This window comes from Rhynchophorus ferrugineus, unplaced genomic scaffold, assembly GCF_030347505.1.
Source record: "Rhynchophorus ferrugineus isolate W39M unplaced genomic scaffold, kcgeb_rfMv2 rfM6, whole genome shotgun sequence".
NCBI lineage: Eukaryota > Metazoa > Arthropoda > Insecta > Coleoptera > Curculionidae > Rhynchophorus > Rhynchophorus ferrugineus.
In genome coordinates, this window is record NW_027472585.1 from 8,483,374 (window position 1) to 8,508,748 (window position 25,375).

At 32.8% G+C, this 25,375-nt stretch overlaps 2 protein-coding genes across 6 annotated transcripts in view; both read right to left on the reverse strand.

Moving 5' to 3' along the window:
* The window catches only part of LOC143198618 (suppressor APC domain-containing protein 2), a 30,659-nt gene extending 30,074 nt beyond the window's left edge, over nt 1-585 (reverse strand). Inside the window, exon 1 of the mRNA XM_076407957.1 lies at nt 517-585. The gene's annotated coding sequence lies outside the window, so the exon portion shown is untranslated. The remainder of the gene's footprint in view (nt 1-516) is intronic.
* Nucleotides 586-1,365: 780 nt separating this feature from the next.
* Nucleotides 1,366-25,375, reverse strand: part of LOC143198622 (uncharacterized) — a 178,913-nt gene continuing 154,903 nt past the window's right edge. For 3 of the 5 annotated variants that reach the window (XM_076407960.1, XM_076407961.1, XM_076407959.1), the window contains 6 exons: nt 19,365-19,546; nt 5,168-5,372; nt 4,304-4,538; nt 3,963-4,245; nt 2,324-3,100; nt 1,366-1,851 (listed from right to left, as the gene is read on the reverse strand). In XM_076407960.1, coding sequence (XP_076264075.1) covers nt 1,786-1,851; nt 2,324-3,100; nt 3,963-4,245; nt 4,304-4,538; nt 5,168-5,372; nt 19,365-19,546 — 1,748 coding nt within the window. In that variant the 3' untranslated portion in view covers nt 1,366-1,785. The remainder of the gene's footprint in view (nt 1,852-2,323; nt 3,101-3,962; nt 4,246-4,303; nt 4,539-5,167; nt 5,373-19,364; nt 19,547-25,375) is intronic. The other 2 variants (XM_076407963.1, XM_076407962.1) reach the window with 1 other exon arrangement.

The window sequence follows — 25,375 nt, forward strand, 5'->3', positions numbered from 1 at the left end:
GGATTTATTTTTAGATACCGTTAACCTGTTTTGCCGATTTTTTTTATTTTTCAAACATCAAGTTCCAGTTAAACGGATTTTTTTTAATTGAATCAATTTTTAACGGACAGGAGATGTGGGTATCTTTGCATTTTGTACAAATATATATCTATTATAATTATTATTTAATTATTCCATTATAAATTTAAATGTTTGAGATTAGATATTAAGTGGTAATTTTTACATAAGTATTTCATATGTCAGCACCGCATGTAACTTTAATTAGCAAAACTATTATAATTAATGGTATTACGCCTATATAGTTATATATTATATGTTTTTTAATAAGCGGAAATCTCTATACAATTACAAAAATGTATTTAATATACACGTCAACCAATTTACTATATCATATACTATTATTTAATTAAAAAACAATTATTTAATTCATTACACAGTTATGACTTAATAATGAATAGTAATGTTATCTATAAGGTATTGTCCTAAATAAGACTATTAAATTATTATAATGCATACCATTTCCACCTCAGCCAGGAATTATAATCAAATTGCTTAATCAGATTTAAACAATGTCATAATGTATACTGTTATATTTATATACACATATCACTCTTGACAAGCTAATAGTTTCGAAGTAGAAAGTTATATATTAACTACCTTATAGTAATTTATTATAGTATAGTTATGCAACTTAACATTTTTAAACGATTTATTTTCAATGTATATAGAGTGATCTGTTGCTATACCACCAGTAATACATCACAGAACTCCAAGTAAGTGCCCATTAAAATATATATTATTGAATATATTATATTGAATTGATTGTAGTTCTTAACATGTTATATTCTTTATATATTATTTATATATAAATTATTTTACAAGTTTAACTATAAAAGACCAATCCATCTAGTTATCTGTCATTATTATTGGGTAAAATTACTAAATAGAACTTTGTAAGGCCTATACTAACAAGATATTAACAGAATGCTCCTTCCATTTAACTAAAGGGTGTTCGTAACTATTCCGAGCATGATTTGAAACTATGAATTGTGAAGCAATTGACTTACTTTAGTTTAAAGAGATAAATATTTATTATCAGGATTATTTTGGTTATTTGACCCAGCTCACAGTTTTTTAAAGGTAAACACTAATGAAGTACACTCATGGTTTACCAAACTTGTATCATAGATAGTGTACTACTTACTAAGGAGCTATTACCTAACTATATCTATGTTAAGTTGATTATCTATATTTATCATGGAAGGATTGAAGTGTTTTTAGGGAGGATGTTTAAGTTCCTCAGCCATCCTCCATGAACCAGTTATTATGATATATATCGTTGAATATAAATGAAAACCACAAATATATTGTATTTATATAGATTTATTAATGAGGAATGTATTTTTTTTTATAAAAAGTAGGTACTTTAATCAAATTCAGTATCGATATATACATAATAGAATTACAATATAAACTATATAACTATAACAACAATATGTACACAATTATTATAATATACACAATAATATAAATTGACTGATAATTTTGTAGAGAGGTACCGTGTACAAAAAATAAGTTCAGGAATAGATGGACGTTTCAGAAATTGGCCATGTATCATCTAATATTTGGAATTATTTGTTTATATTGCATTAAACACTTTCTCAACTATTACAACTATTTTATGTAATGTAAATAAATATATTAAGTTTTAATATTAGAAATTTGGGGTTTCCTAGGAGGTTGCAGCAGCAATTGTGATCTGGGGGAGAAACATTGTCTATTATTTTAACAATTAGATTCAGATTCGGCTCGAGGCATTCCCAGTTGTTGGATGACTCTCTCTTCAATTTGCTGAAAAGGAAATTATTTACCTATTAGTTTTAAACCGTTAAACCAATATATAATTTTAGTGGTTGTATAATAGAGCATTGTTAAGTCTATCCATTCACTGCAGAGAAAAGATTTGATTATGCCAACCTATACATTCAATTAAGCAATTTTCTATGTTAAATAATTCTACTGATGAAATTCTAATTAGAAATTTTTTTGTTCAGAGTAGTATTTCATAAAAAAATCAATATTAGAATGAAATGATGCAATGTTTCAGTAAAAGCTAGCAGTGTTTGTTCCTAAAAAATTACAAAGAGGTGTAGTCATTGAGGCTTTAATTTAGCTTTTGTTGGAACATTGTTTTGTACTCTACAGGACACACTTATTTAAATTAGCGCTGTAGTATATTAGCACATATGGCAAAGGAGAATCTTAGCTATAATAAGTAAACCAGCACCAGTATAGTTCCCCCAGTATCTTCAATTTCTCTTACCCGTTGAATTTCTTCATTTCGACGTGCCCTAGCTAGTAACTCCACTTCTGACAAATAAGCCAAACTCTCCGATTTAACAATAGCGCCCTCTAGTTCGGGGCAGAGTTTCGGCACGGTGTGCTGTTTCTTTTTTCTCAGTAGCGACTTCACGTTCCATATGCCCGCGTTGTTAGTATCCGCCGGCTTCTGTTGGGGATGAAACGTGGTGCTGGTCGGGGGTACGGCAGAGGTGAGCGTGCTGTTAGGCGACCGGGGAACTGGGTTAGAATCGGATATGAACGTGGAACAGTGAATGGGTGTTTCGTCGATGCTTTTCGAATGTTCTAGCGGGTCGCATTCGCCCGATATTCTGACTAGAGTGACTGATTTGCCTTTGGAGTGTTCGTTTGGTTGAGAATACAGCGAGATGACTGTGGTGGACTTAGCGTTGTGAACGTGATAGGATACCGGCTTGACGATGTCGTTATTGCTGCCGCTCAGCGAGGACGTGGTGGACCAGTTAGGCGTAGGGCCGTGCGAGGGAGAGCTATAGCCCGACGTGCTTTGGGAATCGGGGTAGCGAACTAAGACTCGCGCGGCCTTACCGGTGGTGCTCGGTGGAGAACGATCCTGCGGAGCCACCATGTCAGCCAGGGGCGACGCGATCTCCGCCATCGAACCGACAGCGCTCAGGGTCTTCTCGCTCTCGCTGGGTTCGCTGTTCTTGCGCCACACGGCCAAAGGTCGGGAATTTTGGGGATCGGATGGTGTGTCCACTGTATTTGGACTCTCTAAGTCCTAAAACATAAAATAACAACTTTTAGTCCACGAGCCCGTAAACACCAGACTCATCATTTTATAAAAGCTGACATTTTTTTCTATGGAATTATGCTATTGTAGTTCATAGAGTGTTATATGAAGGTTGAATTGCCGTACAAAGGCATTTTGCAGGCATATGCTTTTTTGAGTTTGTATATGACGCTATATTTTATGTTCTTGACATAGAGCACATTTATTTATGTGACATCAGTTGCATCTTCAGCCTCAAAAGTGTTATGTATCTAGTGTATGGCGGAAATAAAAAAATTAGACGTTGTTTTCCTTGGACGAAACAGCCAAGTTAGCTAGATTAAGAATGTGTGTCTGTGACTTGAAGTGCAACAATCCAATTAGCGAGGAATAGTAACTGTTTTATAATTTTAAATGCTTCTTCTGATAATGAAAAACATTATATTTCTTTATGATTTTTTAACACTTGGTGGAACAGTTTTTTTTATAAAGCTGCATATATATAACATAAGAGCGCAGATAACATATAGAGTGCGTATTTCCATTATATAAAGTATCTGACATTTGAGGACGCCAATTATCATACTTTTTCGTGAACGATATCAAAAAATCATGCTTAATAGTATGATTTTTAAAATTTTGGTTTTTTGGAGATTGACATTTATACCTCTTATCTCTATAATCACTACGGCTACCAATATAAGTATAACAGTCAATTGTTTTTACTTCTCGAACGAAAGAGGTCAGCTTTTATAAAATGGTCTGACTATAATAAATATTTGACTAATTTAGCACTTTATTTAAATTTATTTAAGCATATATTGCGTTAGTTGATATTTGTCTAGATACTAAATTTACGATTTTAACTTACTTGAATTAACTGTAAAGCTGCTTCCAATTCCTTTGAAAATTCCGTGTCGCTGCTTTTCGAGTGACTTTGACTCTCGCTGTTGCTCAATGGCGACGTGACACTCGGCGGCTCCTTCTTACTCACAATGGCACGTTGAAGCTCCTTCATAAGGGATGCGTACTGCACCGGCTCCACCACCTGTGGGCTCACCGTTTCCACGCGTCTCATCATCCCGCTCTGGGGGGCCTGGTACTGAGGCGTATCCTCTTCCTCCTCACTTTTCCTGCTTACCGCTGTATTCAGTCTAGAAATGATACCGCTATAGTTTTCCCACAATATTAAATATATGATGTATATCTTACCTTGATCTATATATTTGGGGTTCAGTTAATTTCTCTAAGTACTCATAGATCGGTGGATTAGCAGTTACTGGGTTGTAGTTGGTCAAGCTTACTTGACTAGAGCTTGCCGAAAGTATGATGGGTGAAGCTGATCTGGAGAAACTCTTCATGTGACAGAGCTTCCTGTCGCTATTGCTGGTACTATCATCGGATGCTTCCTCGATATGGACTACCGGATTATCAATTAAATGAGTAACTGCGAATAAAATATGCTAATTAAAAATAAATATGGACGTTGTTGTGTTTGATTAGGGCTATTCATTTTTAGTTCCGTATATTACAGCAGCTCAAGAACAAGTTGTGTTACAGTTCAAATTTCAGTTTTTTTTTAATTTCTAGACCAGCTAATATAATTATGCATACACAATGAAGATATTATTTTCAGTGTACCTAATATTTAACCACTTAAACCAGAAAACAGATATTTTGAAACCTATCACCCAGACTGACACAATCGATATTAAACTGTGTCACAGATACGAAGACTAAACAAATATTTTCTTAATTATGATGTCCCATCAAAGTTAAGACAACCTTATAGATCATTATACTAATTGCAAAACGTGTGATAAATTAGCTACCTATTTTATAATCATCAGTTTCCGTTAAATCAAATTCGACTGTCCATCGTTATGCGTGTCTCCCGATGCATACACACCTGACTTTAATTTGTTTTGGTGATTGATATATCGAAATTGATTTCCAATTCGTTTTTAATAGCATATTTTAACGGTGAGATTAGAAAAAATTGTAGTTTAACTATTCAGTGATTAATGTATGATATGGATGAAAAAAAAATGTGGTAGAAATATAAAAATTACTGACCTGTTTTTACTGTTGTACCGTTTTGCAGTCCGGCCGGTCTTCCCAATGGGTTCTTTGGCGTACCATTCTGGAGGATTCTGAGGTAAGAGGTTTCATTTGCCCCGGCAGATCCATTGGAGCAGCCGGCGCTGTCCGTATCGAAGACCCAGCTCTGCGCGTAGGCGTCGTATACTTGGTGCGATTGGGGAGATTTGGCTGATTTGGTCTGAAACGAGATGTGATATTTTGATAATCATATGATACTAATAACACTGTGTGATCATTTTTTTCTATAAAATTAAATAAAATGGCTTTTTTGTCAAATTGTACCTGCTGAACACAAAAACTTAAACGGATCTTTTGTAACACGTACCATTTTAAAGTTATGACATAATTAAAGTACTATAAATAAAGATAGTATGAAAATTTTATATCATATTTATTCATATAATTAATTTTATAAAAAAATAGTAATATATATTTACAAACGGACAATGAATCAAAATAGCTCGGGTTTAAGTGGTCAATAGAAAAAATTAGCCATATATTTTGAAAGAAAATAACGAACTATTAACTATTAATCTTGTGAACAGTAGAATCCTTTTTCATTACAAACAAGCAGTAATCTGCTAACATTTTAGCATTCCATCTTCCTTCATAACGCTCTCTTATCTGTTTAATATCCTGGTGAAAGCGTTCACCTTGTTCATCACTTAGTATTCCATAATGGGGGATGGAGGGGAACAATTGGAACGGGAATGTCAAAAATGTATTTTAAAGACATTCTACACCCCATCCTTTTAATTTTTTTTTCGATGTATTGGTTATCGAAATATGGATATATTGGATTAAAAAAAAGGGTGAAAAATATCCATATATTTTCGGCATATTTACCATGTGTACGTCACTGAACTTCCTAAACGGTTGAAGCGATTTTAATAAAATTTTGTGTATTTATTTTTGTGGATTGGAGAATGCTTTAGATTCACAAACGGGCCCGGTAGGTGGTGCTGCAATAGGGTTCTAAGATTTTTTATCTTTTAAACATTTTTCGATTATAATATGTCATAACAAAATCACAAAATGGATGTTATTGTGATCATCCTATAACAGTTGTTTTATTGTCCTAATAAATTATTCCTCCAAATAAAAAGCAGTTAAGTGTCTGGTAGGACAACGTTGTCACGTTTGGCACATTTTATACCGTGAATATCTATGTTTGGTAAGATACTTGACATTATTATTGCAGTCTCATTTAAAATTATTTCTAAATGTTTAGTCCATGTAACATACGCTGAGAAGTATTTTAGAATATAAAGTACTTACATAGCCCGTAAAAATGTTACTTAAATAACTGTTGATAGAGCGTAAGGAAGTATCAATAATGGCTCAACAATCATATTAATTAATGTTGAAGCGGTTCAGCTGCCTGACCAACGGGAACAATAATACAAAAGGTCATTAAATCATTTAAGTCAGTTTAGGCATTCTGTGCAAAAAGTATTTTATTTATTGTTGTAGGCAGAAAAAAATTACAACTCTTTTTATTAAGATAGTTAAAAACAAATTCCTTGTTAATTTAGGTTGAGGATTAATTGTGATGGTTTAACACCAATGGACGTTTAAATTAAAAGAAACTGTTCCTTAATAAAGTATTTTGAACAAAAATGTGATTTATTGAAAATTGTGATATAGGTTTACACCGACAAAACTTTAAATTTTTACTAACTTTAGTTTATATGGACTGGACCTACTTTCTAACCGTGGTCCTCCGTTTTAACCCTACCAAGTGGCTAGTGACTAACTTAGAGATCATCCCAGAGGACATCAAGTATTACCCTATCTGGTTACTGGCGTGAGGATAATTTTCCTGGTTGGATTGCATTCTTGCCTTATCAAAAATATATATTTACACTCATGCCCAGTATAGTAGGAGGACCGTCCTGTCGCCTTGCCCACTGCTTCAATCAAGCTGGCTATCTATTAGTTTTACTTACATTTGTTCTAGGAAATTGTATAGACATATATATTTGAAAAACAAGATTCAATCCGTCCAAAAACTAAAAATATAAATCACCTTTTTTAGTTATTATGAGACTCTTTGTTTCTGAGATGTTTCTCCTAGATATGAGGGTTGCTATTTATATTTTGAGACAAATAATGAAAATACAGTAAGCACAGTTTGCGTTTGTACTATTTTTCATAACATATTTTTAAAATTCTGAGTAAGGTATCTCCAAAATGTTCTGAAGAAGGTCGTGGTTATGAAAGGTCAAATTTGGATGGAATCTAACAAAATTAATATTGTCGAGGGTCAAAATATAAATAGCAACCCAAATAGCAAAACTAATGAAAATATACTTCCTTGTTTTAATTGTAACAATGTATAAATATCAAAAAATTTTCTAACAGTTCAATTGAAAAAAAAATCCCCGGCCTACCATAGTAAAACACATTTATTTGGCAAAATTATTTTTTTTATTAAACATCAAGGTAGGTTCAAGGGTGATACGCTGATTATAGCGACCCTCCAATTTTTCGATACCATTTTTGTAGTACGATTTGTCCTTTGCTCTAAAAAAGGTCTCAGGTCCGGCGATCACCTCTTTATTCGACGGTAATTTCTTCGCAGTAAGTATTCTTTTGAGATCTGATATTAGGAAGTAGTCGCTGGGGGCCAGATCTAGAGAATATGGTGGATGGATGGTGGATCTTCCCACGCTTTGGAGCGGGTTTATCGTGTGCAATCCATTTGGATGACTGTTAATTGGACTTCGGAGTGAAATGATGGAGCCATGTTTCATTCATTGTCACACATCGATGCAAAAAATCGGGTTTATTACGCTTGATCATCTTCAAACAGTGCTCCGAATCATCAACTCGTCGTTGTTTTTGGTTAAAAGTGAGCTCGCGCGGCGCCCACGTTGCACAGAGCTTTCTCATACCCAAATATTCGTGAATGATATGATGTACATATTCAGTTGATATCTTTAGAGTATCGTCAATTTACGGTCATTCAAAATCATTTTGTGGATTTTTTAAATGTTTTCGTCGCTAACAGCCTCTTTTGGGCGTCCACTGCGGTCACCGTCTTCAGTGCTCATTTCACTACGTCTAAACTTAGCATACCAACACGCGAAATTCCTTTTTATCCATTTTTTTCCACAATAACAAAAGTTGCTTTACTTAAAATGCTATAATTCACATACTAGTGATCCGACAGGATAGGGCTTACTAAAAAATATATGGATTTAATTCTAGTAGCGCCATCTATGTGTCATGCCGGAGACTTTTCAACTGACCTGTTATATATGACTGATACTGCAATTAATTGATGTTTATTATAGTGAAATATCAAAAATCTCAGAGCTATTATTCTTTTAGAATTATATACTAACCATTGATTTTTTCACCATAAATCATTAAGCACAATATTGTACTTAATTATACTAACAATTAATCAAAATACTGAACCGAACTGGAAGACTGCGATACACAGAAATGTTGTTTCATTAAAAACACGCAATGCCATCGGTAACTACGTCGCAACTAAAACAAAAGTCTATTTTTCCATGCAAAATGCATTTTCTATAATTCCCCGATAACTGGCCTATCGTAGGTAGTTATTTAATCTGAGTGAAAATAGTTTTAACCAACATGGAAAGGTACTGTTGTGGGACGAGGGTTATCGTTGAATAATCGTGTGCTTTTACGTTTGACAACGACCAACAAGTGATTTCCATTTTATTGGACTTTTTTTTCGACATATATTCGATAGATAAAGGTCTTAAAATAATGAATTCATGTTAAAACTGTTCGGTTTCATTCAGTCGGTTTTTATATAGAAAAATTTAACTTTGATTTGACCTTGATTTTAAGAACTGGCCTTTAGAGGCATTTGTTATGTAAATTTAGGGATTTATTTGTAATATCAACATAATAGAAGAATTTCAGAAAAAAATCCTTTAAAAGTATTGTCCATACATCCAGTCTCATATAGGAATAATTACTTACACCAAGACCTTTGGATTGCAACTTTTATAGAGGAGATTAAGAAATTCGCAACAAGACATGAAGAAAGAATCCACTCTAATATAAACACCGAAGTGTTGGAATTCTTTAAAAGTGCTATTCACTTTTATGTGATTTTATTAGAAGTAAAGGTCAATGGGTCCTTCTAGATGAGTACCTAGTTTTTAGTCATTATAGAAACAAATTGTAAGTTAGTCGGCAAGGATTAGTAGCTAATAATAATTAAAACATTGTATATTGCATTTTATTTGATTGATTTTTGATAATATTTCAATTCAAGGCGAAAATAATGATACGTGTGTGAATGATTTAATGCTGTCCAATGAATAGTCTTCTTTTCGTGTTTGATGTTTGATGATTCATTGAATATAGTCAGTTACAGTAGTGTTCAAAGTGATATTTGTATTGAACAACGATTCCAAAACTAATAAATTAATAAAGCAATACATTTTAAAAGATATTTGAAGCATCTGCAAACAATTTCAACTAGAATAGCTTCTAAATAAATCGAGCCGGTTAAATAAATTACTGTGGATTAAATATAATTTGATAGTTAGAAGTTGTACGAAGTTCTTTAGTAGTATATTTCTAGATGAAATAGCGAAATAGCCTCGAATTTTTATTTATGAAGTGCCCTTAAAAATACAGTTTTAAGAGTTAATTAGAGTTCTAGGTTAGGTCTTCTTACCACTGCGATAGTTAGTGGTTCGAATTATGTTTGGGCATGGATATATATATTTGCCTCAAAATAGGCCTCGGTTTCAGCGATAACCTCTTCATTCGACCGCAATTTCTTACCGATAAGCAATTTTTGACGTATGCGAACAGCAAGTAGTCGCTGGGAGCCAAATCTGGTGAATACGGTGGATTTGAAGTGGAAATTTAAAGCACGAAATTGTTTTTAATCCATTATTTTGAAAATAACAAAACTAGTATCACTCATAGCACAATAACTCCGAAACTTATGAGTAGAATATTATGAAATTTTAATAGCTTTCGTTTGAAGGTTAGTACTAACTGAAAAAGAGGTGAATGCATTAAATATTACATATTTACATATTATCCTATACAGTTCTTAGAGTGTACCGTGGAGTGTTATTATGCGAGAATGACCTTGTGCCTGTTACACGCTATTGCTGGTCTCAGGTCGCATGTAAATGTCTGGAAACAGTTGTGTTTTTTGAAAGGTTGCGCTGGGTTATCGTCAAATAAGTCTTGCATTCCATTATTTTGAAACATTCTCACTCCACTTTCTTGGTAGTTGGCATCAAAATTACTTTAAAAACAATTGTTGAAACCAATGGATCAGCTTCACTATAAGTTTCTAAAAGTGTTTGATGGGCAGATTTCTTCAAATCAAGTAACGAAATTAATTAATGTTGAATGTAATCTTAGCCGTTCCATAATCAGCGTCAGTGTAAACTGAATATACCAATAATACTAAATGGAAAACTGTTAAGAAATGTTATAAAACATCGAATTTAACAGTTCTTTACATTGAAACGCCGCTTTTTCACCGATAGATATTGCTGATTATCTAGTATTAACAGGTCAATTGAAAAGTCCCCGGCCTACCATAGTAAAACATATTTTTTGGTAAAATTAGTCTTTTTTTCAACATAATTCCCTCCAAGGGTGATGCACGGATTATAGTGACCCTCTAACTTTTCGATTTTTGTAGTACGATTTGTCCTTTGCTTCAAAATAGGCCTCAGTTTCGGTGATCACTTCTTCATTCGACGAAAATGTCTTCCCAGCGAGCATTCTTTTGAGATCTGAGAACAGGAAATAGTCGCTGGGGGTCAGATCTCGAGAATACGGTGGATGAGGAAGCAATTCGAAGCCCAATTAATGTGTTTTTGCCATAATTTTCACTGACTTGTGACACGGTGCATTGTCTTGGTGAAGCAACACTTCCTTTTTCTTCAAATTCGGCCGTTTTTCGGCGATTTCGTCCTTCAAAAGGTCGCTGTTGTTGGTCCTTTCTTTTTCAAGGTAGTCAATGAAAATTATTCCGTGCGCATCCCAAAATACCGACGCCATAACCTTGCCAGTCGACAATTGCGTTTGCCCACGCTTTGGAGTGGGTTCATAGTGTGCTGTCCACTCGGATGACTGTCTATTGGACTTCGAAGTGAAATGATTGAGCCATGTTTCATCCAGTGTCACATATCCACGCACAAACTCGGGTTTATTACGAAATTTCTTTTTATCCATTTTTGTTACAATAACAAAAATTGCTTCACTCAAAATGCTATAATTCACAAACTAACGATCCGATAGCTGTCAAATTTATACACGCATCTTTTGAGGGTTAGAGCTAACTAAAAAACATACGAATTTAATTATAGTAGCGCCATCTATGTGTCGGGCCGGGGACTTTTCAATTGATCTGTTATGTTATACATTTTTCAAATATTATTTACAACCTGTATAGTTTTATTTATTTGGTTTTATGATGTGGTAATGATGAGCCGGGGCTACCAGCGTTGCACGGCGTTCGCTTTTCATTAAAGTTAATTCACTATTAATGGAAACTATAATACCACTAATTACGCGATTTAATCAAGACGCATTTAATTGACATTCTGCTTATTTCGCGGTTTTTCCCGCTGTCGTAATCAATATTAATACTGAATGAAACGCAAAAAAATGGCGCATCTAAAGGATACGGCCGGCATTTAAATCGTAAAACGTCTAAGATCGAAACTAACGACATCCAGTGAAATATAATTAGCGGCACGTGAGATAAAAACCGGTTCCCCGATATTATTATTACGCCGCCCGACTCATGTAATAATAGTAATAATATTTCAGAATGCTATTAGATCCTTTGGAATCCTAATCAGAATAGAACTAAAGCGGCATTTACTTATATCGACGTGGTACCAGTTATTATTCAAGCGCTGCTACGAGCAAGATCATAATTAATGATAATGACTATCGAATCTTTTTTGCGCCTCATATATTAAACGGTAATACCCATCCGGGTGTCGCTAACCGACTTATTATCATCAGGAAATTATTAGCACCCGGTATTAATTACAATGTTCCGTCGCGTGGTTTAACGAAACATCGTACCAGCTGAAGAAGCGTCCATTGTTAAAACGCCAATTAATTATACAACTAATTATCTTTTTGATTACGTACTAATTTCGTAATTAATTTTAGAACGTTTGTTCATTATTTTGTAATTTCGCAACTAATATTCTAATAATTAATTGATTTTTTAAATAATAATATCAATTAATAATATATGTTGAGATGCGGGCGAGAAAACAAGGTTGTAAATTAAATACAATTTATTTTCTCTCTTCCTTGAGTAAATTAATATCCAAAGACGAGTTATTTAATTGATAATAAATAATTGATTGTCGATTGTCGGATTCGATCCTCGACATCAAAGAAAAAACAATTGTTTGTTGTTTTATTTAATTTCGAGCATTTTCATATTTATTCACCTTTTAAACCTTCCCTGGACTTCCACCAATAATTCAAGACCAAAATTGTCCAAATTGGTCCAACCGTTCTCGAGTTTTAGCCAGACTAACGAACGATTACGTACAACGAATGTATTAGCGACTCCAATGCTATCTAAAAAAATCGTTCTTGTTCTCCCAGTAAATCTTCCTCGATCAGATGGATTTACTGCTGATGTACTTCTGAGCCATCCTACATTTGATCATCTTTTGGCTTCTTCTTCTTAAGATGGGAAACATCGCGAAAAATGATCCTCTTAATTTCCTTGTAAACAATGGAATGATTTTCTTTCGTTAAGAATAAGTCCCATGATTCTTTCACGTTTTTATTTCTTAATATTATTTAAAAATAACTTAAATTAATATAAAAATAGGTAAAATTAACTGGAGGTAATTCATAAATTTTTAGAATAAATGGCAAATAATGAATTAAAACATGTCTTGTAATGTAACATCTAAAACGTTTTTAACGTGACTAAAATTATGTTCTAATTAGTATCATATTTCTATATCAATCATTTTGTTTCCATTTTTCATGTATTAAAATTCAAATAATTACTACTTGTTCTAACATATTCAAAGTTACTAATCGAAACATTTATGTTATAACAAGCCCTTTGATTTATTCTCGATGCCATTTCTCAAATATTACTAAACATGTAATTTAAACCACTTTTTAGAATATACTTGATATTAAAAATAATTTAATAAATATTAAATATCCTTAGATAGAAAACATAGTTTAAAAAACTTCATTGAATTGTCAATATATAGTGACATCTGTCGGATAATTACACATAGCAGTGTTTTTACCTGTTAATTTATTCTGTAATAGGCATAATCCTAAGTTAATTGAATTTATCACATCAATTAAATCAAATATTAATTAACATCGAGATCGAGATTGTAATACGAGATAGTTTCGAATTAATAAGCAGAATCATTGGATCAATTTTAATAACAAAAAACAAATGTTTGATCTAAATTAAGCCATTATAATCTATCTGAAATTATTGGATATTTGACGGTATGTTTGAATAATAATTAAAAATGCTTAGAGCGATACAATATCTAGAATAAACTTATTTAAGTGTTATAATGGAGCTTTGAATTAATTTTGAGGGAGTTACAACAGCTGGTCAAATTCGTACTATGGTATTATGGTATTTCGTATTTATGCAACTATATTCAGTAAAAAGTTTTTCTATTGAGCTTTATTTGTGTGAATTTTCTTACCTTTCAAAATCATTTGTTGTTAATTGAATAACAATACTGTAATGTGACTTTGCATTAAATCTTAGAAATCTATCAGGAAAGACTATAAATATATTTATATTTATATATATATATATATATATATATATATATATATATATATATATATATATATATATATATATATATATATATATATATATATACGTTCTGGCATCTGGAAAATGATTTAGGCGAAAATCTTTGAATAAATTCATTTTAAGTATTATGTGCTTGTAACCATTTATATTGACAATATCTATTGGTGAAAATACGAATTATTCAATGTAAACAACATAACCTAATCCAACTGTTAAATTGGATGGTCTTGACATATCTCTACATACATTCATAATTCGTGTTGCTTGATTTGCTAAAATCTGTTGCCAAAGCCTATCAAACATTTTTAGAAGCTTATGTTGACGTTACTCTAACGCAATTAATTGCAATACTAGAACGAAAAACCAACTAAAACTCTCAATGAACTTTTAAATCGCTTAGCAGTTGATGAATCAACCATTTCCAGATTTATATATGTAACGGGAAAGGTCCAAAATGGCTACCACATGAAAACGTCATTTTGATTCAATATCGAGATTCTATTGCTTTCCAGGTAAAATAACATTTTTTTGTAGCATATTTTGATTGACGATCTACTACGACAAGAACAAACCCAAAAAGCCATGGATTAGTCCAGTAGAGTCATCTACAGCGACACTTCATGACACCACAAGTATTTTTTTGCAGGAAAACTCACGGAAGAATCATAATGGATACAGTGTTTTAACTTGAATAGATAGCTTTGTTCTGCTCAGCGTACTGAAGAACACAGTGAATACAAAAGCGATTGAGATATTATCAACTAAAGTTAACATAGCTAAACTAAAAGAAATAGTGACTGAAAAGCAAATTCACAGAAATAGACCGATCTGTGGAAAGAATGCTGGATTGTGGAAAGATGTGAATCTTACAAGACGATCGCTGGCATAGGTCTAGTTAAATTCTTTCTTTTTGCAAAACAAAATGTAAAAAATAGTTCATGACGAAAAGTGAAACCAATTTTGGAAAATGTGTCTAAACATGTTTAAACAATTGAATTGTTAGTTGGCATCAATACGTCATTTCGAAAGGGGCCTACCTGAAGGCGGTAAAATATATTTAGATACATTTGGATAACCATTCTCAATTTTGTTAACCAATGTTCGTACTTTTTGAATAAAATATGCATCTAAGTAATCAATACACTTTTCATTTGAACGGGGTATCAGTTATTCTACAATACATGACTCAAACAATTTATAATAACTCTTCGACATCGTTTTTTGCTTCATATTACGAATTAGGGGACCTTGACGTTAAACCCCCATCGAATGCTTGAAGATTTCTACCGACCAGTATTACAGACCAGTACATCTTTTCTGGGAAGACCCATTCGCATCTAATTGATATATAAAAGTAAGTCCGCAATAAACAACACGCCGAAGCTATCGATTGAGTAATCAAGCTCAGTGACATTGAGAAAAAATATCTTAAATTACGTGTGTGTGTGTGAAATGAACGTTAAAAGAAATAGCTTTCAAGTACACGTAATTGTCGTACATTTACTGGCGAATTCATATTCGAAACTGGTTTTTATCTCACGCAGTGCAAATTATTTTTGATTGTAAGCCGTTTACATATATCCCGTCATGATTCTGATCTTTTATACCGGATGTATGCTTTTTTTCGCCTTATTAATACAGTGGTTCTAGGTTAGACGAAACATTTTCGATCGATTTTTCAATAAATATTATCAATAATTGTTGGGGGCTCCTATTTGTTTACTATAAATAGGATTTCGGTGAGAAAAATGTGTAGAATGTACCAGGTGTACCAGAAAGTTATTACCGTATTTGTCGGGAAAAAATTACATGATTTTCAAAAAATTGAAAATGTATTTACTCAAGGTATTGGCCATTTGATCCTATACATCTTGGCCATCTTGTAGGCAATTTATGCATGTCATCCAAAAAAAACTATTTGTCGTTTGAGCAAAACCATTGACCGAGTCATTTTCGAAGTTGGCGAAGTGTTGCTCTGCAAGCGTGTATCCCATTGATGCGAAAAGTTGATATTCGGACGGAGTAGGTTTTGCTTTATGGAATGGCGCCGTTGTCGTGCTGTAAAATCACTTTACCGTGCCTTCGGGTCCATTCTGGAAGTCTTTCAATTAGATCACTATTAATTGTTTCGTCAGGTTTAAAATTGTTCGTCATACTCTACGTCATTCTGATCCTACCAAACACAGAACATTATCTTGCGACCAAAACAATTTGGCCTTGGTGACGATTGGCAGGTTTCGCCAGGTGATTTTCTACACTCAGAGTTTGCAAAATAAATCCACTGTTTATCACCCGTCACTATTCGATGCAGACTGACGAAATGCCTTCCGATCATATCTTTGAAGCAACCTTTTACAAGCGATTTTTCGATTTTCCTGGCTGTCTTTCAATTGATGTGACACCCATCTTGCCATCTTTTGGATTTCCTTCGTTGCTCCTAATCGGTCGCTAATCATTTCATATTAGCAATTTTATATCAGCATATATTTAAGTTAAAGAAACTGGGTAAGAAACCTGTATAAGCGAGTTACATCTGGTATCATATGAAAAGAAAACTTATTTTAAAGCGTTCGACTGTTTTTACTAGTAACTGTTTTCAATCGACTGTTTTCAGTCGCTTTTTTGGGTCCGACTGATTTTATTCTGGCCTTCCGTTCTAGCCGCGACCTTGAAAGTAATGCACCGAATTCATGCTATATAGATTTATATGTAATATATGTGGTTTTATGTTTTTTTGTAGTTTGCTTGTGAATAACTATATATTGTAAATTAATATAGCAGCATTTTGGAACGCTAGTTTTTGAGAGCAAAAAAATTAAATTGTAAACGATAAATAGTAAGATACTTTTGACTGGCATAGTAGGTAATACTTTGGACTGGTATAATAGGTAATACTTTTTGATAAACTTTCACGATTTCGATCCAAGCCTCTTGTTTGTCAAAACTTTTTTCCTAAAATCTTGAAAACCAAAATTATGTTCCAAAAGTTTCAGAAATTGCATAGATCCAAAAGATTTGAAATTTTTTTTATTTTTTTTACAGTAGCAGTTGTTAAACTTCTTTTAAAAATATTAACCGTAAAGGGGTGAATAAGGTATATTAAATATTTGTAATAAATACATTTTCTGATAGGAAAATTCTACTTTAATGTTCAACAATTTATTTTGTTGGCTATTAAGAAGAGCGCCACAATTTGTATTTGTTAACGAATGGACTATCTTAACAGAATGTGTTCAACTTTTAAAGCCCATTGAGATAATGACCACCGAGTTATCTGGAGAAAGATATCCCTACGATGTCTTTAATTATACGGTTAATAAGAGGACTGCAACATTCCATCAAATCCAGGATTTTAACAAGTGGATGGAGAAAAAATGACAAAATTGTCTATTAGATGTCATCAATAAAAGACCGGAAATTTTAGAAATGAATACGATATGCGGGAGATCCACATTTTTAGATCCTAGATTTAAAAAAGCAGGATTTGGTATTGAAAATAATGCTGAGGCGATACAAAAAGGTATCACAAAAGAGGTATCTTCCATTCTAACTTCAAAAAATACAAATATAGTTCCACAACTCGAAATTCAAGACAAAACTACTGACCAAGGATGTATTGACATCTGGAGATATTTTGATAAAAAAATGGCTAGAATGAAAGAAGTAATTACTCCGAGTACTGCAGCAACTTTACAGATTTAGCAGTATTTGGAAATACCATTTATTGGGCGTTTAGAAAACACATTGGATTTTTGGCAAACCCATAAAATGAAACTACCTGAATTATATCAGTTACACGTAAAATATTCCTCTAAACCCGCAACATCTGTCCCCTGGGAACGAGTTTTTTCAAAATATGGACAAATAATTAAAGATCGAAGAAATCGCCTCACTGGAGAAAGGTTGAATGATAATATACAGTAATTTAAAAATATTTCCTTTCAAAATTAAATAAAACTTTTATTTGAAAAGGGTGTGGTAGTTATTGTACGTACGGTATCATTTTTAGGGTCATCATGGATTAGATTTTTTAATGATCAGATATACGTTTACATTTTATTTAGTAGTTATGGTTATGGAAAATGTTTAGTTTTTAGGGTTTATTTAAGTTGTACTATTTATATTTATTATGCTGTTATTTAAAAATAGCAATTAATATATTAAAACACAATAAAACATTTGTGGTGTTATTATTCCATTCCTTTTTGCACATCCACAGTACAGTAACATTCAGTATAAAAGTAATCCTACTTCCTTTAAATTTATTTTATTTATTACATGATAATAGAAATTATGAAATTAGTAATTTTGTTTTCCTTTTCTTTTTTAAGGTTATCACGTGAATGAATATATAATATACATCTCTGTCTCGCTTATAGTACCATTGGAGAATATAAGGGCATTTAAAATTAACTGCTCCAAGCATTTATCTCCGTCCTTTACTATCTCACATTCTATATAGACAAGAATTCGTACATCTTTGTCTGACATCACAAATGGAAAAAAACAGTCAAACCGTGCATTTGACTGAAAATAGTAATTACTATTTTTTTGATTATCGACTGTTTCGACTGTTTTGGGACTATCGACTGTTTCGATAGTTCCCAACGCTAGATTTTTTCTATTGTAAAATTTTCATTTCAAAAAGGCTAGGTTTATTTACTACCAATAATAGTCAAAATATATCGCCTCTATCTAGTAGATTTTTTAACTCTACACTTAGGAAAATGGCTATGTGATACGCTTTAGAAGATAATAGTACTTTAGATACTGCTGTAGTCTAATCTGGTGAAATAATCATTCAGTTGATTTCTTCTTAACTTTTTATATTCTTATTTTTAATATTGATACTTTTATACTTATTTTGTCTTGTAGCCTCAGTATCGTTTAAGTTATCATGTTATTAGTATGATATATAGAATGATATCTAGTTACATAACCGGTATAAGTACAGATGGACGTCAAACCCCATCGATGCAGAGAAATGTTTTCAGCGATGTCCACTGAAAAATAATTAGCAGCACGTGAGATAAAAAACCTGTTTCAAATATTAACTGTGGTCGATCCCATGACAATTACGAGCAGATGAGATTCGTTTTTTTCCTCTCTGTTTGCTTTTATTTTCTCGCCTTATGCGTCTGATTTTTTCTCATAGCTCTCTCTGACCGGCAAGTTCCATCTCGATCGCTATCCGTCTTCAACGTACACACTCACACATACACACACCTGTTTTCGACGTTTGTTATTTATATTTGTCTAACTAATTACCGCGTCGACATAATTTATCGTGCTTTTTTCATCTCTCTCTCTCTCTGGACTCGCGCTCGAGGAAATAAATATAGAACTACTTACTCTGGGTATAATATATTCGATATCCGACACTTGGTCGTGTGATCCGTGCGCCTTCCTCTTCTTATTATTTAGTTTGTCCAGCTTCTTCTTTGGCAGCGTTTGCGCTGAGCAGAATGCGAATTGGCTGTCTAGGAAAGCCACGAGTAGAACCGTAGCGATTGCTGTGCGTAGCACGAATAAAGCTGAAAAGAAAGGATTCTTATAAATGACTGTAATAATTTATTTCATATAAATGAAAATTAAAATTAAATGGTTCCTTTGTACGTTACTCAGAATTCCAAAAGTTATTTTTTTAACCGATTGTTTTGGTTTTATATATCACATTCCTATATACAGGAGACAAATAAAATAATATGACATACATAACACCTGACATGCATAATATGTATCTATTAATAGCGTGTTAAGTCACAATTTGTTTTTAAGACAGCTGCATTTGTTTGCGGAATTGATTTGTAGAATGTCTGAATAATTTCGAGACGAAATGTTGTCACATATTTGTACCAAAAAGCCTCGTCAATTGCTTCAGTGATGTTGGAGATGGATATCTACTTCTTCTTTTAATCTATCTACTGGTAGACGATAGTAAAAGGACCTCAGCGTGCGAGTTGATTGGCCAGAACTGCTCATGTGCATTTAATCTAAACTACTTTAACATATTTTACAGCTACGCGTCATTGTTTACGAGTAAGGAAGTATTTACAAAATTTTGTTGAGGTAATATAATTATTTATTATTAAATAGAGAAAATTAGCGGCAAACAATGCGAAAATAAGTGTATAAAGTATGAATTATTAGTAATATGTTATAAAGAGTATTTTTCTATGAATCGGACCAGACCTGGAAGTTTTAGAATCAACACAAATATGGCAATCTGAATAACCTTCTAAAAACAAATATACCACAGTGGAATGCTGGGGTACCAGTTGAGAAAAACTATTAGATTCGTTAGATGATCTAATACATTTGAAAGTATGGAAAAGGAATTTGAATATTGAACGACGAAATGCTAATAACTATCAAGATAGAATAAATATCGGACCCCATAAGAGAGCAGAACTTGCAAAAAATGAGTACAAAATACGTACAGTTCTACAACATTCAGACATGCAATCTGAAATAATAGTCGCGTGATATAACACATATTTTTTTAATTAACAACAACAATCTGCCCGTGGGCAATAAGTATTATTTTAAGTTATATTTGACAATACAACTATACTGACATATTGACTGAAAAACGCTTCAGTAAGTGATCTGCTGTACAAACTTATAATCTAAATCTTAGTCTAAATAGTATTCTTATTTATTCTAATTTATTATATCTCACTCTATGTGTCTATTAATCAGTTCGTATGATAGTTTGTGTTTGAGCCTACGCACTTCACTGTCATCGCGCAAATTTAACTGTTGGACGAGTGCATTGGGATGTACTAACTGTCTTTCAGAGTACTTTGCACTAACACTTCGAGTCACACTCGTTATGCGTTCTATGGGGATATCGCGCTGAATTAGTTTGATGGGGACGTAACATGGGGGATCGAGGATGACTCGCAACACTTTACTCTGGAACCTCTGAAGGACAGCTATGTTAGATTTACTAGTAGTGCCCCACAGTTCAATATCATAGGTCCAAGTATGACTTATACAGCAAAACCTTGTTATCGAAAGATAATTTAGATTTACGCCATATCAGCCAATACGTTTGGTTTAGCCCAAGAATATAACACATTATACAGCAGTACTTCAATTGACACTGCTTGATTATCCAATCGTTCGTAATATTTATGGATATAAAGTACTTAGAAAGCTTTAAATAACTGTGATGTTTAACACTTGTAGTTGCGATTGTTAAACCTATTCAACACAAATTTCAATATTGAAGCAATAAATCGCTTAATAATAAAGTAGACACGTTCCTTGGATACCGCAATATCACTTTGAATCAAATTGTTGACGAGTTTTCGCAGTGATAGGATGTCGTCTGGGTATTTCAACAGCAGTTTAAAAAATATAAAGTTATTACCTATTTGACATTGCAGTAGATTCTGATTCTGTTACTCGAACGATATAATTTTCTTCAAGCAGTGCCAATTGAAGTACTGCTGTATAATGTGTTATATTCTTGGACTAAACCAAATGTATTGGCTGATAGGGCGTAAATCTAAACTATCTTTAGATAGTTTAGATAATAACAAGGTTTTGCTGTAAAAGTCATTCTTGGACCTATGATATTGAACTGTGGGGCACTACTAGTAAATCTAACATAGCTGTCCTTCAGAGGTTCCAGAATAAAGTGTTGCGAGTCATCGTCGATGCCCCATATTACGTCCCCATCAAACTAATTCAGCGCGATATCCCCATAGAACGCACAACGAGTGTGATTTTATTTATCTTATGCAAGTATGTGCGCATTATTTTCGTAGGCTACCCTCGTATATAACAAAAGTTCAGTTCAAGATCATCGAGTTAATTTACATCTACAAGAACAGAGATGCCTTATCTCAACAACGAAGTGGGGTGTTCTCTTCCTTTCGAAGCTTCGACGCGTCTCTCAAAAATTAACGGGAGAAAAACGAAGAGAATCATGACGAGAAACAATTTATAAAGTTGACAAATAACTGGTTTCTTTAACGAAGATAGGGCTCGTTTTTTGCAATCTAAATTTAGATTTCTTTATCGTGTTCATCGGCAAATGAATATATGACTGATTATCGAGGGACATTGCGTGATATTCGCAATTTATAATGGAAAGGTTTCTCGGGACACATATCTACCTAGAAGGTATACGGGGTTTAACCGGCACCTTGCATCACTATAATAAATAGTCAGATTATCAAGAAATGTAATCTTTTATGCATATTGGACGTTAATGTGGTTAAAAAGTTGAATTTATATGTTGAAAAGGCAATCATTTTTAACCGATTTTTTTTTCTGTATATCGAATTCTTGTATCTAGTTGAAATCAATAAATGTAAAAATAGTAAACAATAAGACGGCTTCGTTGGCGCAGTGGTTAAGGACACACGATGGTCTTCCTATTCTTGCGAGAGTCGCGGGTCCGAATCCTGTTGGGACATGGTCATAAATCTATGTTTGTGATTGTTTAATATTTGTTATTGTCCTAGGCAAGAGTACAAAATCCGACAAGGAAAATAATCCCAGTCACGCCAGTAACCAGGCTGGATAAGACCGAATGTTTTCCGGGATGATTTCTAAGTTGGTCACTCGCCAGTCGGTAGGCTTAATGCGGAGGACCGCGATTCGGATCCCACGTTAAACTGTAGGTACTGTCCGGATAAACCCTCGTTGGTAACAAAGGAGACTTTATAATATTATAAAAAAATGTTTTACGAGTTTGGAGGTAATTCACGAGGAAAATTGAGCTAAAAAACTGATGTCACATTATGTAGAAGTTCCAGAAACCATGTTTTTAGCGACGTACCTTCACAGTTCTTTTTATATAATCAGCTATTTCAATTGCTTGTTTTCCTCTCGAGACAACTCAATCTAAGATGTATATTTTTTATTTTTTCAATGTTCTTATTGCCTTATTGTTGTTATTGCCCATGAAAATCGGCTACAATTAAATAACTCAACTATAACTTGTCTGTTCTTCGTCGATGAATTTTTCTACCATCGATTCTGTAACCAAAATGTTATTTAAAATATAAAATATAAAATAAGCTTTTTTCAAATGATTTGTTTTCTGTCGAATTGGCAAATTTTTATATAATAATTTCACAAATACGTCATGTTGGAAGTTAATTCGGTCGGTTTGCAAAATATTTTTGATCTCGGTAATACATCATTTTGGTGATTTCGTAGAGAGTCATCCGTCGATGGTATTTGGTCCTTTAACCGACTTCAAAAAAGGAGGAGGTTTTAGGTTCGACTGTATATTTTTTTAATTCATCAATTATGGACAACTTCCGAGGTGGTCTTATTGGAACGAAGTCAGAATCTTATGGCGGAATCCGGAGAAATCGAGGGAAAACCTCAAATTTCAAAGGTACGTACAAAGTTTTCATCATCAGATATAAAGTTATTACTGAACTGATGTAAAGATCGGAAGTCGTTCAGTGCAAAAGCCGATCAGTTTGATTTTTAGGCACTAACCATATCATATGAGAAATCCTAGAGATATTGCAGGTATTGCTTCTATGGTGTAGTGATTAGAGCGTTCGGCTTACATGATCACGTTGAACTCGGTGCCGAGCCCAAACAATACAAAAATAATAATATAATTTTGTGACATGTACACACAATTAAATTACTAACAAAGCAAATCTAAATTAATATAACTGTTTGGGTTCTACACCAACTTCAATGTTATCAGTTGGTGGTAATTAAAATAATATTGTAAGTAGATAAATAGGTTTAGGTAGGTATTAAGCTAAATTTTCTGTGTATATAGTAGAATATAAACCACGTGTAGTAGATAGGTTAAATAAGGTTTTTGTTTATTTTTATTTAGTTATTACAACGATTATTGTATATATATATATTTTGTTTCGAAATGCTTTTTTTTTAGTAAAAATCTAAGTTTGATTATTTTTTACCTTTTAGTGAGTCTTTATGTGAGTTTGACGTGAGTTTTTATTTATTTCTTGAAGTCGGTTCAAATTTTTTGTTAAAAATATTTTATATTGCTTTGTGTTTCATATAATACCGCTGCTTTGTACCGTGTTGAATATGGTAAATTGTTTGTTATAATAATTAAATTAATTATATGGTTAATTATTGGTCTCACATTACTGCGGTCCGACGGTTCAAAAATGGTGGTTTTGAGAATAAAATTCGGTTTAAACAGCTAAAACAAAACAACGGAGACCAAGAATTGATATTACCATTACCCAATGAATTTCGGAGCCTGAGTTGTGCTATAAGCAGTTTCTGTACCGTTGAAATATTAGAGAATGTTTCATAAACACGACAATTTTGTTGTATATCGTGACAATTTTATGAACCGAAGCTTTGAAGCTGATTTTTCATTTTGTTTTGGAATAAATATGTTTTAATCATAAACAAACGAAACAAACTTATTCGTACTTTCAAAAAGTAAAACTTGGTTGTGATATAAATTTAACAATTAAAAAATCGTATCACTAAGACATTTACAGTTCTGTGAAAGCTTAATTTGGTATATAAATAAGATCTATTAAACTCCACGAATCGCATTCATTAATTATATACGTTTAAGTAAATCAATTACGATATTTCAAAATTTTATTTTTATAATAGGAAATAGTTTCACCAACAGCTGATGAGTGGTAGTTGGATGATTTGTATAAATATCTAGAAAGTCGTTTCTACTTACATTTGTGATTACACTTCAAGCAATTTGTAAATTATCGAAAACTATAATCTATAATAATCCATTTAAAATTAAAATAGATTAACCATAATATCACGAATATTATTGTTAGTTTTCATATTCTCTATATATCAGACACTAATATTATTAAAAAATCCATCAAACTGTAAGATAAATCTTATACACTGGCACTTAATCTTAATAGAACACTGACTTTCTAGCCTGAATAAAATATATTATACCCTCTTTCCATCATATTATACATAGTTTAACAATGTTGACGTAAACAATTTTTTGGAATCTCAAAATAAAGATTTTAAAGTTAAATTAACATGTTATGTTTTATTACCGGTTATGGTTATGGTTACAAACAAGCTAAGCTTATTGTGATATTTGTTGCTTAGATGTAGGTAATGACACAATTAGAGTTAAAAAATAAATCCCATAATACGTACACAGTGCGTCAACGGATTAGTTTCGGTGATTATCAACAGAAGTTTTTGTTTAATACGTTCATAAATCAGTTAATCTATCCAAATAATACTAATAATTTTTGAACAAATAATGCTGTGTACCGGCTTGGTGGCGCAGGGGTTAAGGCGACAAGACGGTGCTCTTACTGTGCGTCTGTACAATCTTGTACTGTTGTATATATTTGTGATTGTAATTATAAATGTCTTCATAGGCAACAGTA